Raw genomic sequence first — 15,139 nt, 5'->3', positions numbered from 1 at the left:
GCTCACCGACATGACGTCGAAAGAACCACTATCAGATGGGCTCTCACTGTCTGTTGCATTAGGGGCTCTTGAAAGAGTGTCAGCTAAGTACATGTGCTTTCCTTTTTTTGTAGACTAAGATTATGTCATAGCTTTGCAGGCGTAGCAGCATCCGCTGAAGACGGGCAGGGGCATTGTGAATTGGTTTCTTCAAGATAGTCACCAACGGTTGGTGGTCAGTTTCTACTATGGTGGGCTTGCCATATACATAGTCTCTGAACTTGGTGCACGCAAACACAACAGCTAGGAGCTCCTTCTCAATTTGAGCGTATCGAGTTGCTGTTTCTGTAATGGTGCGGGATGCAAAGGCTACTGGCCTTCCAGTTTGCATGCAAGCAGCTTCTAGTCCAAAACATGACGCGTCACAGGTCAGCGTCACTGGCCCTTTGACATGGTAGTAGGCCAATACTGGTGGAAAGGAGAGACATGCTTTCAGGCGGTCGAAAGCATCTTGGTGTTGCTGGAACCAGCACCATGCGGTCTCTTTGTGAGTCAGTTTCCTCAGTGGCATTGCGATGTCACTGAGGTTTGGAATGTACTTGCCAAGATAGTTGACCATTCCCAGGAAACGTTGAAGTGAAGTGACATCTGTGGGGACTGGCATCTCTGTGATAGCAGCGGTTTTGGAGGGGTCAGCTTTCAATCCTTTACTTGTGAAGATATGACCAACGTAGCATACTTGGTCAAGTCTAAACTTGCATTTCTGCGGGTTGAGTTTGAGGTTTATTTCCTTCACACGTTCAAGCACTTTTTTTAGGTTGGCGTCGTGCTCCGCCACATCACGGCCTCCGATCGACAATGACTGAGCATGGATATCCAGTAAAGAGTTGATCCATTGTGCACTGGAATACCTCGCTTGCAGAGTTAATACCGAAAGGCATGCGAAGGAATCTGTAACGTCCAAAAGGAGTACTGAATGTTGTCTTCATTGAGGACTTCTTGTCCAGGCGGATCTGCCAGAATGAGTTTTTTGCGTCTAGCACTGAAAACACTGTCGCACCTGACATTTGTGCTGCTACCTCCTCCACGCTTCTCATGGGGTGGTGGGGCCGTTTTAGTGCTTCATTTAAATCTTTGGGGTTGATGCGTAATCTGATTTCTGATTTGCCTTTCTTGTGCGCAGCGACCATGGATGACACCCAATCTGTTGGTTCGGTGACTGAAGTAATAACGCCTATGCATTCAAGTTCAGCTTTCACACAATCTTGCATCACTACGGGGATGCGGTGGGCCGTCCTAACAACAGGCGGCACATTGGGGTCCTCTGTCATCGTGTAGACAACTGGTAGTTCTCCGAGCTCTTCACTGAAAATATCTTGGTATCGTGTGAGGATCCGTGCGCTGAACTCTCCAGTGTTCTCTGTGGGGACATGGTGCACATCGGGACTCAACTCGACTAGCCCCACACGCAGGCATGCACGGAAGCCCAACAGCGATGTCACATTTTTATCCACTATGAAAAATGTCAGTAAGTGGCGCTGTCCCTTTAAAAAGCATGTCAGTGTAGCTTCACCTTGTCTCGATTTTGGCTCCTCCGTAAGCAACCAAATTTGTGCTTTTGTGTTGTTTGGCGAGTTTCACGCCGCTGTTTACTCTATTGAAAGTCTTCAGTGACATTACATTGCATTTAGCACCTGTATCCACTTTCATTTCGGTTGGCACGTCATTTATGCACACTGTGACAAATCCTTCATCTTGGTCTCTTTGTTGTGGATTTACAGTGTCAACACAATTTTCAATTTCCAAGCCATCCACATAGAATGTCATTTTCACTTTGGCTGTGTTGATCCATTGTCACATCATGCACAGACTGTCCATAGCGCTTGTTTGTGGTAAACTTGGACTGGCTCTGTGGCTTTGACTTGCAGCATTTTTTGTAGTGATTTTGTTTCATGCAGTTGTGACATTGTTGTCCAAACGCCGGACACATTCCCCTTTTTGCTGTGTGACTCCCTCCACAATTGTTACACTTTGTGATAGTCCGGGCAATTTTCTGGAATGTGCCTTTAAATTGCTTGTATTGTGTGGGTTTAATCTCATCAACATTGGTAGCTTGTGTAGCCAATGTTTTGATATTTTCCTCTGTCATTTCGTGAATGCGGCAGATTGAGATTGCCTTGGCAAGAGTCAATTCACTGTCCCTCAGTAATGTCTTTCTCAGAGAGTCGTTTGTGATGCCACACACAAATTTGTCACATATGAGTTCGTCCGTTAGATCTCCAAATTGACATGTTTTAGCTTTAATCTTTAAATCACTGATGAATGATTCCATGCTCTCCCCATGCTTTTGAATTCTCGAATGGAACTTGTCCCTTTCCAATGTTTTCCAATGTTTTGTTCGTTCGCGAATTGCACATTTCTCTGAACTTCCTCTTCAGGCACTCGGGATCTTCCCGCGACTCTGCAGGAGCAAGAATAGCACCGCCCTCTCAGGCGGCACGGACCTCTGGCGCGTACGCAAACGAGCGCTCCCTCTCAATCGCTTGTGGACCAGCGAGGTTTAATAGGATGTATGTGTAGTGAGTCTCATTCTGCGTTGTGTACTTTTTTAAAATAAAAGACACTTCACCATGCCGTCGGTTCAGTATAGGGCGGCAACAACTAATCGATTAAAATCGATTACCAAAATAGTTGGCGATTAATTTAATCATCGATTCGTTGGAACTATGCTATGCGCATGCGCGGAGGCTTTTTTTGGGGTTTTTTTTGTTATTTTTTTGTTGTTGTTTTTTGTTTTATAAACCTTAATTTATAAACTGCAACATTTACAAACAGCTGAGGAACAATTATCAAAATAAGTACAAAAACAGTACAAAACAGCGCCAGGGCGGCGGTGAGGCTACGTCTCATGAGGTGGCGTAAGCTAGCCAATGATGTGTCATGTGCAGCTCACGTGACGACGGCGTCTCCTTTGCTGGAAACATTTGAAAAATGGCGCAGGAAAACACTACCGATAGTTTAGCGGAGAAACATCTTGAGGTTATTGCTTCAATGGAGAAAAGTGTATGACCTAAGTCGTCAAAGGTGTGGGAACACTTCACTTTAAAGACTTCATAGAAGACCGTTTCCTGCAAAATGGCACGGAAGTACAACATTGCTTCAGGAGCACCTGAAGAGGAAACATGTTGTAGCCATGGATGAAGGGAGGAACTCACAGTACGTAACTTTTTAAGTCCATAGCTTTTTTGTGAGTAACGTTAAAGTTATGCCTTTGTTGCAACGCGGGGCTGATAATGTGTCTCCGGCACATTTGACTCCGTTTTGAGAGAGAAAACGCACGGGTACCAATTTGGAAATAAACATAACGGACAGAAATATCTCAGGTTGGTTTCATAATGGATCAATGTAGCCGGGCCCATAAAGCTATATAAATATATTTACATTTGAGTGACGCTTTAGTACAACTAAACGTTATGAAGGTGCTGGAATATTTCATGCTATTATTCAGAGGCAGCCTGAAATGAATCCTTTATTATTCACAACAGAAACGTGTACAATATCTGATTCAGTTCTGATGAATTACATTTCTGTGTTATTGTTGGTGTATGCTGCACCCCCAATGTCCACAACATGGTGGCAGTATGCTGGTTTTTTTCAATAAAATACTGGAAAGGATAGAAATGTAGTTTGTCTCTTTTATCCGATTATTAATCGATTAATCGAAGTAATAATCAACAGATTAATCGATTATCAAATTAATCGTTAGTTGCAGCCCTAGTTCAGTATTTATTGATAACCTGTGTTGGAAACATGAAACACACACACACACAGGTTTCAACTTTCTGGCGGAGTGATATCTGCTCCTTCTCATTCAAAAGTCCGAAGGAAGAGGAAGTAACAAACATTCATTCATATAAAAATAATAATAAATTAAATTACATTAACAAAAACGTTTTATCACAAAATAATAATAATGCACAAATCCACATACCTGTGTTGGAAACATGAAACACACACACACAGGTTTCAACTTTCTGGCGGAGTGATATCTGCTCCTGTGTGATGTAAATACCACGTGTAAATACTACCAAACAATTCACACAGTCGACGCTCTACTTCTAAATAAACGAAATTGTGCATAAAAATGACTCAAAACAACACATCACTTGTACACACAACATTATTGGGTTAACTTTTAAAGTATCTACAAACATTTAGGAAGAATATTTACAATATGAAGAAACACGGAGCAGTGAAGAACTATTACCTTGTACTCAAAAGTCAGAGGGAAGAGGAAGTAATGCAATCGAAAAAACAGCAAAGACACTTCCTGCACCGGACATCCGGTTCTTCAAAATAAAAGCGATACTTCAAAATGAAATATAACACCCTGTCTAGTTCATAATATAGCGCAACAACATCACACTATTACATATGCACGGGTCTTCGCGGGCTTGTCCGAGTGAGCAGCAGCAATGAAAATGTCATTCTTGCTCGAAAATGCGCCAGTTCTCCGCGACATTGTCATCATACTTGCCAACCTTGAGACCTCCAATATCGGGAGGGGGCGTGGTTGGGGCGGGGGGCGTGGCTAAGGGCGTGGTTAAGAGGAGAGTATATTTACAGCTAGAATTCACCAAATCAAGTATTTCATATATATATATATATATATATATATATATATATATATATATATATATATATATATATATATATATATATATATATATATTTTATTTTTTATTTTATTATACATATAAATAAAAGACATACTTGAATTTCAGTGTTCTGCAGGCTATCCAGTAGGTGGCAGTATTGTCCTGTTTAAGAGTGTCACAACATTGCTGTTTACGGCAGACGAACTGCTTTACGGTAGACTAAACGTGACTGCTGGTGTTGTGTGTTGTTACCGCGCTGGGAGGACGTTAATGAAACTGCCTAACAATAAACCCACATAAGAAACCAAGAACTCTCTCTCCTTGTTGTGCACTCTACTCTCTAAAAGCTGTAGATGTTATGACGTCATTGGGCAGGCAAGCTGCTGGGAAAGCGGACGTGAGAACGGCTGTCCCCACTCAGGTCCGCATTGAGCTGGAGGGGGCGTGGCCTCCAGCTCCGGCTGAATACCGGGAGTTTGTCGGGAGAAAATCTCTGCCGGGAGGTTGTCGGGAGAGGCGCTGAATACCGGGATTCTCTCGCTAAAAATGGGAGGGTTGGCAAGTATGATTGTCGTTGAAGACGACTGGGTCTGGACGACGAAACCCGTCCGCCATTAGGGATCGGCGTGTACACCGCATGGCAGGAAAAAAATCTCCGGCGGCAAATTTTAGTACAAAAAGTACTCACAGGCGAGAAGTTTGTCCGCTACTCTGACACCATGTTGTTGTTTGTGGTTACCAGTAGGAAGAACCATGCCGAGTTGCAGGAATAACTTGGCTTTAATAAAGACTTCAGGAGGACAGCAATTTTACATACGCACTGCATGAGAGAGTGGTAATAACTGATTTCCTGATGTGCACACCCTGGTGGTGTGTTCGAAAATTACAACAACAAAACAGTCATTTTACCAAATGATCTACACCAGGGGTGTCAAACATACGGCCCGAGGGCCGGATCAGGCTTTATCCGGCCCGCGGGATGAGTTTGCTAAGTGAAATAATGAGCCAAAATTTTTGAATGAAAGAAACTGCTGTTCTAAATGTGTCCACTGGATGTCGCAATAGCAATTCTTTGTATCTTTGTAGATTATGCTACATATGTAAAACAAAAATAAACCACTCGATGTTAGTGCACCAGTCGAGGAAAATGAGCAAACTACATAAATAACATCCTAATTGATTTTGATATTATTTTTTTATCTTGATAGATTGAAAATTAACACCAAAGAGTTGAACGTTTATCACACAATTTATTCAGAAAGTATAAATAGCAACAAATAAAGATAGAATACTATTAACCACAACATGTAAGTGTAAAAAAACAAAACAACAACATTATGATTCGTACATTTTCAGAATGTGCTTGTTCTACTTTTAAACAAAGAAAACAATCTGAAGTTGTCTTTATTTTTTAAGTTATCGTGCCATAATTTTACCAGTCCGGCCCACTTGGGAGTTGATTTTTCTCCATGTGGCCCCGGATCTAAAATGAGTTTGACACCCCTGATCTACACAGAGTAATCATTTGACTTTCTAAAGGTTTTGAACTAAAACAACTAAGTAGCTTGAAAAAATGTTTCTGTGTTTTTCCTCGATGTTTGCCCTTTTTCTGGTTTGAACAACAGCCATGGAAAAAGTCTGTGCACGTGCTTGTATATATATATTTTTTATTTTCAAACAGTAGTTGTCCATTATTTGATGTTAGATACTTTTACTAACCATTGTTTTAAAATAAGATTAAATTGCCTTTATTTTGGGGAAAAAAATGATGTGGAGTAGGAAACGGAAGTTGCGGACTTATTGCGCATGCGCAAATGTACTTGAAGCCAAGCAAAAAGACGAAGACCGCATGCTATGGTTGTTCGGAGATTCTTCGAATTCACGATCTTAAAGTTATATGATTCACAGCAAATATAGCAACAAATATCTCAATTCGCATTTTCCAAAGCCACGAAACGTGCATTGAGTTTGGAGCGATATCTGAAGTGAAGATTGAAGACGTGATAGAAGATGGACGACTACTGCTATGCTAAGATGGCGACGTCCGCTAAAAGAGAACATGAAAGAGAATCAGCGCCACCAACTTCCAGCAAATCACCAACGGAGATAAAGACGAAAGATGAAGGTGAGTGACTTGAAGTTTTGTCATTTGAAAACTATTTCAAGCCCTTAAAATCGAAATTAGCCGGCTTTGTTGAAGAATGTAAAGAAAGAGCCGCCATGATTGTTAGCTTGAAGAAGGCAGTGGAGTTCACATCAGAGGAGATGAAAGAATGCAAAAGTCAAATGAAGAAAGTGGAAGAGCAAAACAAGCGCTTCCCATGTTTGGCAAACGCCACATTTCAAATATTTAGCTCGCATTACTAAGCTAAGTTATTCATGGAGTCCATCAAGTTATGGGTGAGGGCCGACATCCGGGCAACTGAGCTACATACGGGTTCTTCGAGCCATAGTAACCAGACTGGCGTTGAAAACAAACCGTTGCCATTACTCTTTAACCTGTCGACCTACGCTGGTTAGACCCGTCATTCTGCCTCCAAAATGCCGAAAAACGGTGTTGTTTTTGGTTGTGCTAACCACAACTGGAAACAGGGAAAACAAAGGTTGTATTTTGTTCTGCCAAAGCGTGATAAAAGCCCACAGAGACGAGACAAATGACTCGCAGCTTTACACCGGGAAAACGAGGACGGTTCTCACTGGAGTCCCCCAAAGTCCCGGGTCGTGTGTTCGGATCACTTTGTTTCTGGTAAATATAAGGAACAAAAATCCACCTTCTTAACCACAACTTGGCTATACCGTCCGTGCTAATGTTGTACTTGTTGAATTTGTACCTTATAACGTTCGACAGCTGAAGTTGTTGTTGTACAAAAATAACATGCGGTATATACTATATAGTCTATAGCCTGTATAGGCTATTTTCTAAAACCGGTTTCGTTTAAATTTGAATCGGCTTTCTATAGATATGAAATAATATACCTGGTGTGTGTGTGAGGTAGACATATAGATTTCCAAATTCCATGTCCGGCCATTGTGTCGGATTATCAGTCCACGCATCTGCTGGAAGGCGGTAAGGGCAGTCGTTTAATCCAACTACAGAACATTTTAACTCGTATCTTAACCTAGCCTCACTGGAAAGACTATTTACATAATCATACGCCATTTAGAACAGTTTCAAATGCCGTGAAACCTCGTTAAATGCTTTTTCTGTCAATGCTGTGTTCGCTGTGAGCTGGTTTGTTTTCAACGAATTCAATATGGCGACCGGCTGCTAGGGGATTGGTAGGCGGAAGTGACGTAGGTCCGCCCTCGCCCATTGGATGGATGTTAGAGTGGACATAACAGCCACTATCTCTAAGTCATCCTCCATCTTGTAAACACTGTAGCAGCTAGTGAAAGATTAAAATGATGTTGTTGCGCCAGGATTTGATTTTGAGCATTTTTTAATTGTATTTCCTAGTTCTTAGTAGGGCTGGACAATTAATCCCATTTTAATCTCAACTTCATTTAAGACATGACACGATCATAAACATGTTATTGTAAAAAAAAGAAAAGAAAAAAAGATGAACAGCCCGCGGAACGTGCATGCAAATTCTTGAGCCTGTAACGGTTAAAGGGATGAGTGAGTGTATGATTGAAAAAAAGACCATGTCTACTAGAATGTGATACTTTTTATTTGACACAGTGCTAGTATGTCTAATCAGTAGGGGTGTAACGGTACACAACAATTTTGGTTCGGTACGTACCTCGGTTTAGAGGTCACGGTTCGGTTCATTTTCGGTACAGTAAGAAAACAACAAAATATAAATTTTTGGGTTATTTATTTACCAAATTTGTAAACAATGGCTTTATCCTTTTAACATTGGGAACACTATAATAATTCTTCCCACGTTAATCAACATTAAACTGCCTCAAGTTGTTGCTCTGATTAAATAAAATGACACAATTTTTCTTCTACATATAAAAAGTGCAACATTAAACCGTTTCAAGTCAACTCATCATGCTTAATTTATTACAGCATTTGGGAAGCCTGTAGTTGATTTTTATTATGTAAATGTTATATTTTTATCAACATGTGATAGCAGGGACCCTGCCATTCAAAACTAGGCTGCTCCATTACTAATGATTAATGTAACTATAGCACATTTTTTAAGCTTCTCAGGTGTAATTCTTTCCCATTCTTGCTTGATGTACAGCTTAAGTTGTTCAACAGTCCGGGCGTCTCCGTTGTGGTATTTTAAGCTTCATAATGCACTACACATTTTCAATGGGAGACAGGTCTGGACTACAGGCAGGCCAGTCTAGTACCCGCACTCTTTTACTATGAAGCCACGTTGATGTAACACGTGGCTTGGCATTGTCTTGCTGAAATAAGCAGGGGCGTCCATGGTAACGTTGCTTGGATGGCAACATATGTTGCTCCAAAACCTGTATGTACCTTTCAGCATTAATGGTGCCTTCACATATGTGTAAGTTACCCATGCCTTGGGCACTAATACACCCCCATACCATCACACACGCTGGCTTTTCAACTTTGCGTCTATAACAATCCGGATGGTTCTTTTCCTCTTTGGTCCGGAGGACACGACGTCCACAGTTTCCAAAAAAGAATTTGTGGCCAGCTATTAAGTCGTCTGTTTTCATCGCAAAATTCCACAGTATTAATTAAATAGTAATTCCACAGTATATAGGTGGGAAGCTGTGTATTAGCGGCTGGCTGCAGCAACACAACCAGGAGGACTTTGAGTTGGATAGCAGACGCGCTACCGTGAGTACGCAGCTTTGGCTTCCAAACATTTGATCGCTTGCCCGTACGTGCGTGCCGCTATGTGCATGTAACGTACGTGACTTTGGGGAAATATATGTGCTGTATGAACTTTACGGAGGTGAACGGTACTTTGGGCTGTGGGATTGAGTGTGTTGTGCGGGTGTTTGATTTGTATTGGTGGGTTATATGGACGGGAGGGGGGAGGTGTTTGTTATGTGGATTAATGTGTGGCATATTAGATATAAGCCTGGTTGTGTTGTGGCTAATAGAGTATATATATGTCTTGTGTTTATTTACTGTTTTAGCATGGTAGATGTCCGCTTGTGCCCCGTGGAAATGATAAATAAAGTGAGCAAGTTGTAACTAATCGACGGCCTCGTCCTTCCGACCAAAGAGCGGAGCTTTATGGACCCAGTGTTACCCCCGACACAACATGGGCCCTGGAGGGAACGTCTCCCCTGCGCTCCTCGACCACGGTCTGGGAGCCCACAAACAGGAAAGGTGTAAAGCAACCCTTGCAGAGCGGCGGCTCCCTGTTTAAAGTGTCACCTTTATTGTTAGTTTAGAAGCCCAAATACCTCCATATTGCACTTCACGCACCCTCTTTATTAACCAGTAGAATTGTCCTTTGTTGCCTTTCTTCCTCTCCACCATGTTATTGCTTGTATGCACTTTGTGTGTGCGTTTTGACACACTCAACATCATGCGCCTCGGCTCAGTAGTCACCGCCGCACAGCAGCATTCAGGTGAAAGAACGGTACCGGTACTTTTCAAAGGTGCTATAGTACCGATTTCAATTGATTAGTACCACGATACTTTATTAGTCGCAGTATACTGTACAACCCTACTACACACACATACAGTACATAGAAGAAAGTGTGTTTTTGTTGTTTGTGTCTTGCAGACGTCCAGCAGCTGATCGGTAATCCAGAAGAAGTTTCCCCTCAGTTAGGGGGGAGCTCCACTTTGAAGCAGGAGACTCCACAACCACCCTGCATTAAAAAGGAAGAGGAGGAACTCTGCATCACTCAGGAGGGAGAGTGTCTTCTAGGACGAGAGGAAGCTGATTACACCAAGTTTCCACTGAGTATTCTCTCTGTGAAGACTGAAGATGATGAAGAGAGACCACAAGTAGACAACCTCTTAGCTCCACTATCAGATAGTGAGGCTGAAGACGAGATTGAAGTAACTTTGAGCAGCGATACAGACTGTGAAGGTGATATGAGGACTCACACTGACAACAAACACTCTGAATGCTCTACAAAGAAGAGAGGTAAAACATGTTTGAGCTGCTCAGTTTGTGCTGAAAGTTTTACTAAAAAGAGCAGTTTGACTCTACACATGAGAACACACACAGGTGAAAAACCCTTTAATTGTTCAGTTTGTGGCAACAGCTTTTCTGGAAATGGCTCATTGACTCAACACATGAGAACACACACAGGTGAAAAAACATTTAAGTGTTCAGTTTGTGGCAACAGCTTTTCTCAAAATAGAAAGTTGACTCGACACATGAGAACACACACAGGTAAAAAACCCTTTAATTGTTCAGTTTGTGACAAAAGCTTTTTTAATAAGAGCATTTTGACTCAACACATGAGAACACACACAGGTGAAAAACCCTTCAATTGTTCAGTTTGTGCCAAAAGCTTTTCTCAAAATAGCAATTTGACTCAACACATGAGAACGCACACAGGTGAAAAAACATTTAAGTGTTCAGTTTGTGGCAAACGCTTTTTTAATAAGAGCATTTTGACTCAACACATGAGAACACACACAGGTGAAAAAACATTAAAGTGTTCAGTTTGTGGCAAAAGCTTTTATTTTAAGAGCATTTTGACTAAACACATGAGAACACACACAGGTGAAAAACCATTTAGTTGTTCAGTTTGTGGCAAAAGCTTTTCTATTAAGAGCAATTTGACTCCACACATGAGAACACACACAGGTGAAAAAACATTTAAGTGTTCAGTTTGTAGCAAAAGCTTTTCTTTTAAGAGCAGTTTGACTAAACACATGAGAACACACACAGGTGAAAAACCCTTTAATTGTTCAGTTTGTGGCAACAGCTTTTCTATTAAGAGCATTTTGACTCGACACATGAGAACACACACAGGTGAAAAAACATTAAAGTGTTCAGTTTGTGGCAAAAGCTTTTATTTTAAGAGCATTTTGACTAAACACATGAGAACACACACAGGTGAAAAACCATTTAGTTGTTCAGTTTGTGGCAAAAGCTTTTCTATTAAGAGCAATTTGACTCCACACATGAGAACACACACAGGTGAAAAAACATTTAAGTGTTCAGTTTGTAGCAAAAGCTTTTCTTTTAAGAGCAGTTTGACTAAACACATGAGAACACACACAGGTGAAAAACCCTTTAATTGTTCAGTTTGTGGCAACAGCTTTTCCCAAAATAGCCATTTGACTAAACACATGACAACACACACTGGTGAAAAACCCTTTAAGTGTTCAGTTTGTGGCAAAAGCTTTTCTATTAAGAGCAGTTTGACTAAACACATGAGGACACACACAGGTGAAAAACCCTTTAATTGTTCAGTTTGTGGCAACAGCTTTTCTCAAAATAGCCATTTGACTCGACACATGAGAACACACACAGGTGAAAAAACATTTAAGTGTTCAGTTTGTGGCAAAAGCTTTCCTCATAACAGCTCTTTGTGGCGACACATGAGAACACACGCTGGAGAAAAACCATTTAGTTGTTCAGTGTGCTGTAAAAGGTTCCCACATAATGCAGACGCAGTAAAACACATAAGAACACACAAGGGAAAATAACCAATTAGCTGTTTAGTTTGTGGTATGTTGCTCATATGTGGTGACATCCACCCTACCCAGGACCTCCTCACTGCTTCTTTCACAAATATCTGAGGTATTCATACAAACTTGGATTATTTGGAGCATAATCTTATCCACTCATGACCCCATGTCTTCTCTGTATCTGAAACATTGCTGAACAGTAAGATAGATGATGCTTCAAGTGCTTGGTTACTCCTTCTTCAGTCCAGGGACCTCATGTGTCAAGTTTGTGCACGCTCAAAAACCTGCACTACACCCTTTTTCACTGCAAAGTTGAGATGTATCAAAACTGACGTTGACGCATAAGTGATGCTGGGTAACTGTTTGCATAACCAAGTGCCAACTTTTACTCCTCAGACTGGTTGATGTGCAAATCAGAGACTAATGAACAATTAACCCCCAACACCCACAACCCAACCCCCACCTCCCTCGACATTCGGGCATAACAGGTTCAATCCGGCCCGCGAGATGAGTTTGCAAAGTGTAAAATTCAGCTGTATTTTTAATGAAAGAAACTGCTGTTCTAAATGTGTCCACTGGATGTCACAATAGCAATTCTGTTAGGCAAGCAAATAGCATAGCAAGTATACCAAGCAAGAGGTAGACGGTAAAGCGGGGCTGTGACTCCTCCCCCTCCACCCAACGTAAAACAGGAGTAAAATAAGCAATCAGTAACCCCACTTAAAATGCAGCATGAGACACTGCACACTGATATAGTTCTGTGAAAATGATTGTCTTCTGTGCAAATGTAAAGAAAGTGAACAGTGTGTGATTTACTGCAATACTGTCAGTCTTTTCACTTTTTATTTGTGCTTTGTTGAAATTGTTCACACATTGCACAGCTTTTATTTTTCTATCAATACACATTATGTCTAGAAGACAGGAAGTAACTCAACACTCTTGAAAAGTTTCTACCTCAGTGTGTATGGTTTGTTGGGTGTTTTTGAAAATGCACCATTTTTTTCCCTCAGAATTTTTAACTAACTTGAAGTGTTTTGTCAAGAGGATTATTTGTGATGTGTACATTTTCCGAATGTGATCGTTCTATTTTGGGTTGAAGTAAAATAAAGAAAACAATCTGTCGTATTTTGAAGTTATCATGCCATGATTTTACCCGTCCCGCCCACGTGGAAATAGATTTTCCTCCATGCGGCCCCTGAGCTAAAATGAGTTTGAAACCCCTGCTGTAATCAAGATTCAAGATGCTTTATTATTGTTCATTCTTTAACATGTACAAGACATATGAGAACTGAAATGTCATTTTCGGCACAGTCCCACTAAGAGCTGACATACGTTACAGGGGAACAAGACTGGACCGCCAACGGATCGCCACTTAGTGTTCCTTAGAAAAGGTGGGAAAAAGGTGATATTGGGAAAGCAGATAACTGAAATGAATATCTATATGTAACTGAGATTAAATCTCTTAACTGTGTAGGGTGAGTACAAACAATTAACTATCTGTATAAAATATCTAAACACATCACAGAACAGGTAGAAAAAATACTCTCTCTCAAAATAAATCACTCGTACATATTTCTTTTCTTACTGCACGTACTTTGGATTGGGTCTACACACTCGACCTGCGCGTGTTGTGTCAGTCTGCGTCGTGAATCTGGGTCGAATTGGTGATGCACATTCCGTTTGCCTAATCGATGTCTCTTCTCTCAGTGGTGTGGGAGGGACTAAGTCCACCATGGTATGTCTACCATCCTGAGTCTGCTTCGTCGTTCTGGAGCGGTGTTGGTGGTCGTTCTTGAACCGGGAGGATGTGGCGACGATTCCTCCTGTATCATCTCCCATCGGATTGGATGATGTAGGAACGTGGCTCTTCGCACGACTTTTCCACTATTCCAAGTCGGTCATGTCCAGCAGGAGTTTGCATACGGATCACTTGCCCTTCTGCCAAGGGACTCAGTGGGCGACTTGACTTGTCGTAGTGACGTTTCACCGTAGTTCTCTTGTCGACTAGTCGAGCTTGTACTTGTCTTGAGTCTTTTGCTGTTGGCTGTAGTAGTCTGGTACACACTGGGATAGCTGCACGCGTTGGTCTTGACATTAACCGTTCGGCAGGGAACCAAGGTCTGCATCTCGGGGAATGTTTCTGAGGTTAAGGAGGTTTAGGAAGACATCAGTTTTGTCCCAGTGGGATTCTCCATCAGTTGCTTGGCACTCCTGACAGCTCTTTCCGCGAGTCCATTCGACTGGGGAAACTCTGGGCTGCTGGTGGTGTGGATGAAGTCCCACTCCTCAGCAAACTTCCTGAATTGCTCACACTTGTACTGTCTTGCATTGTCAGATAGCAGTGTGTGTGGTGTACCATGCACTGAAAAATGTCTTTTCAATTTGGAAATGAAAGCTGTTGCTGTGATGTTTTGTAGAAGGTCCATTTCAAACCATCCAGAATAGGAATCCACTAGCACCTGGTAGTGTTGTCCACGCCATTCAAAAATGTCTGTAGCAACTGTGGACCACGGAAGGTCTGGAACTGGATGGAGATGGAGCGGTTCTTTCTGCTGATGTGGTTTTGTGCTGTTGCACACTGTGCAAGAAAGTACCGTATTTCCTTGAATAGCCGCAGGGGCGTTAATTAATTTAAAACCTCCTGTCACACCGGCGTTTACCGGAAACCGGCGGGATGGCCGTGCATGCGGTAATTATTTTAAAACCTCTTCTCACTCCGGCGTTTACCAAAAGGAATCCATAAAATTTAGGCGTGCGCTTTGAGTGTGATGTAAGCATACCATCATGAAAAGCACATTTAATTAAAAAAAACGTTATTATGGTCTTACCTGTACTTATAAATGGAGTCCATTTGCAGCTCCTTCTGACCAAAAGCATCGATAACTTGTTTATAGAAGTCTTCCTTATTTTCTTTCTTCAGTTTTAAAAGTCTCTGTTTCGATGGAGATATTCCTTTAATTAT

General features: G+C 41.6%; 1 protein-coding gene across 1 annotated transcript; it reads left to right on the top strand.

Moving 5' to 3' along the window:
• The first annotated feature begins 10,322 nt into the window (after positions 1-10,322).
• LOC133632094 (zinc finger protein OZF-like) lies at positions 10,323-13,973 on the top strand. Its single transcript, XM_062024330.1, has 4 exons — positions 10,323-11,179; positions 11,432-11,767; positions 11,936-12,010; positions 13,885-13,973. The coding sequence occupies exons 1-4, from the start codon at positions 10,624-10,626 to the stop codon at positions 13,971-13,973; spliced, it is 1,056 nt and encodes a 351-aa protein (XP_061880314.1). The 5' UTR covers positions 10,323-10,623.
• The last annotated feature ends 1,166 nt before the right edge of the window (positions 13,974-15,139 follow it).

Source organism: Entelurus aequoreus, linkage group LG17, assembly GCF_033978785.1.
Source record: "Entelurus aequoreus isolate RoL-2023_Sb linkage group LG17, RoL_Eaeq_v1.1, whole genome shotgun sequence".
Lineage (NCBI taxonomy): Eukaryota > Metazoa > Chordata > Actinopteri > Syngnathiformes > Syngnathidae > Entelurus > Entelurus aequoreus.
This window is presented reverse-complemented; position numbering and strand designations above follow the sequence as displayed.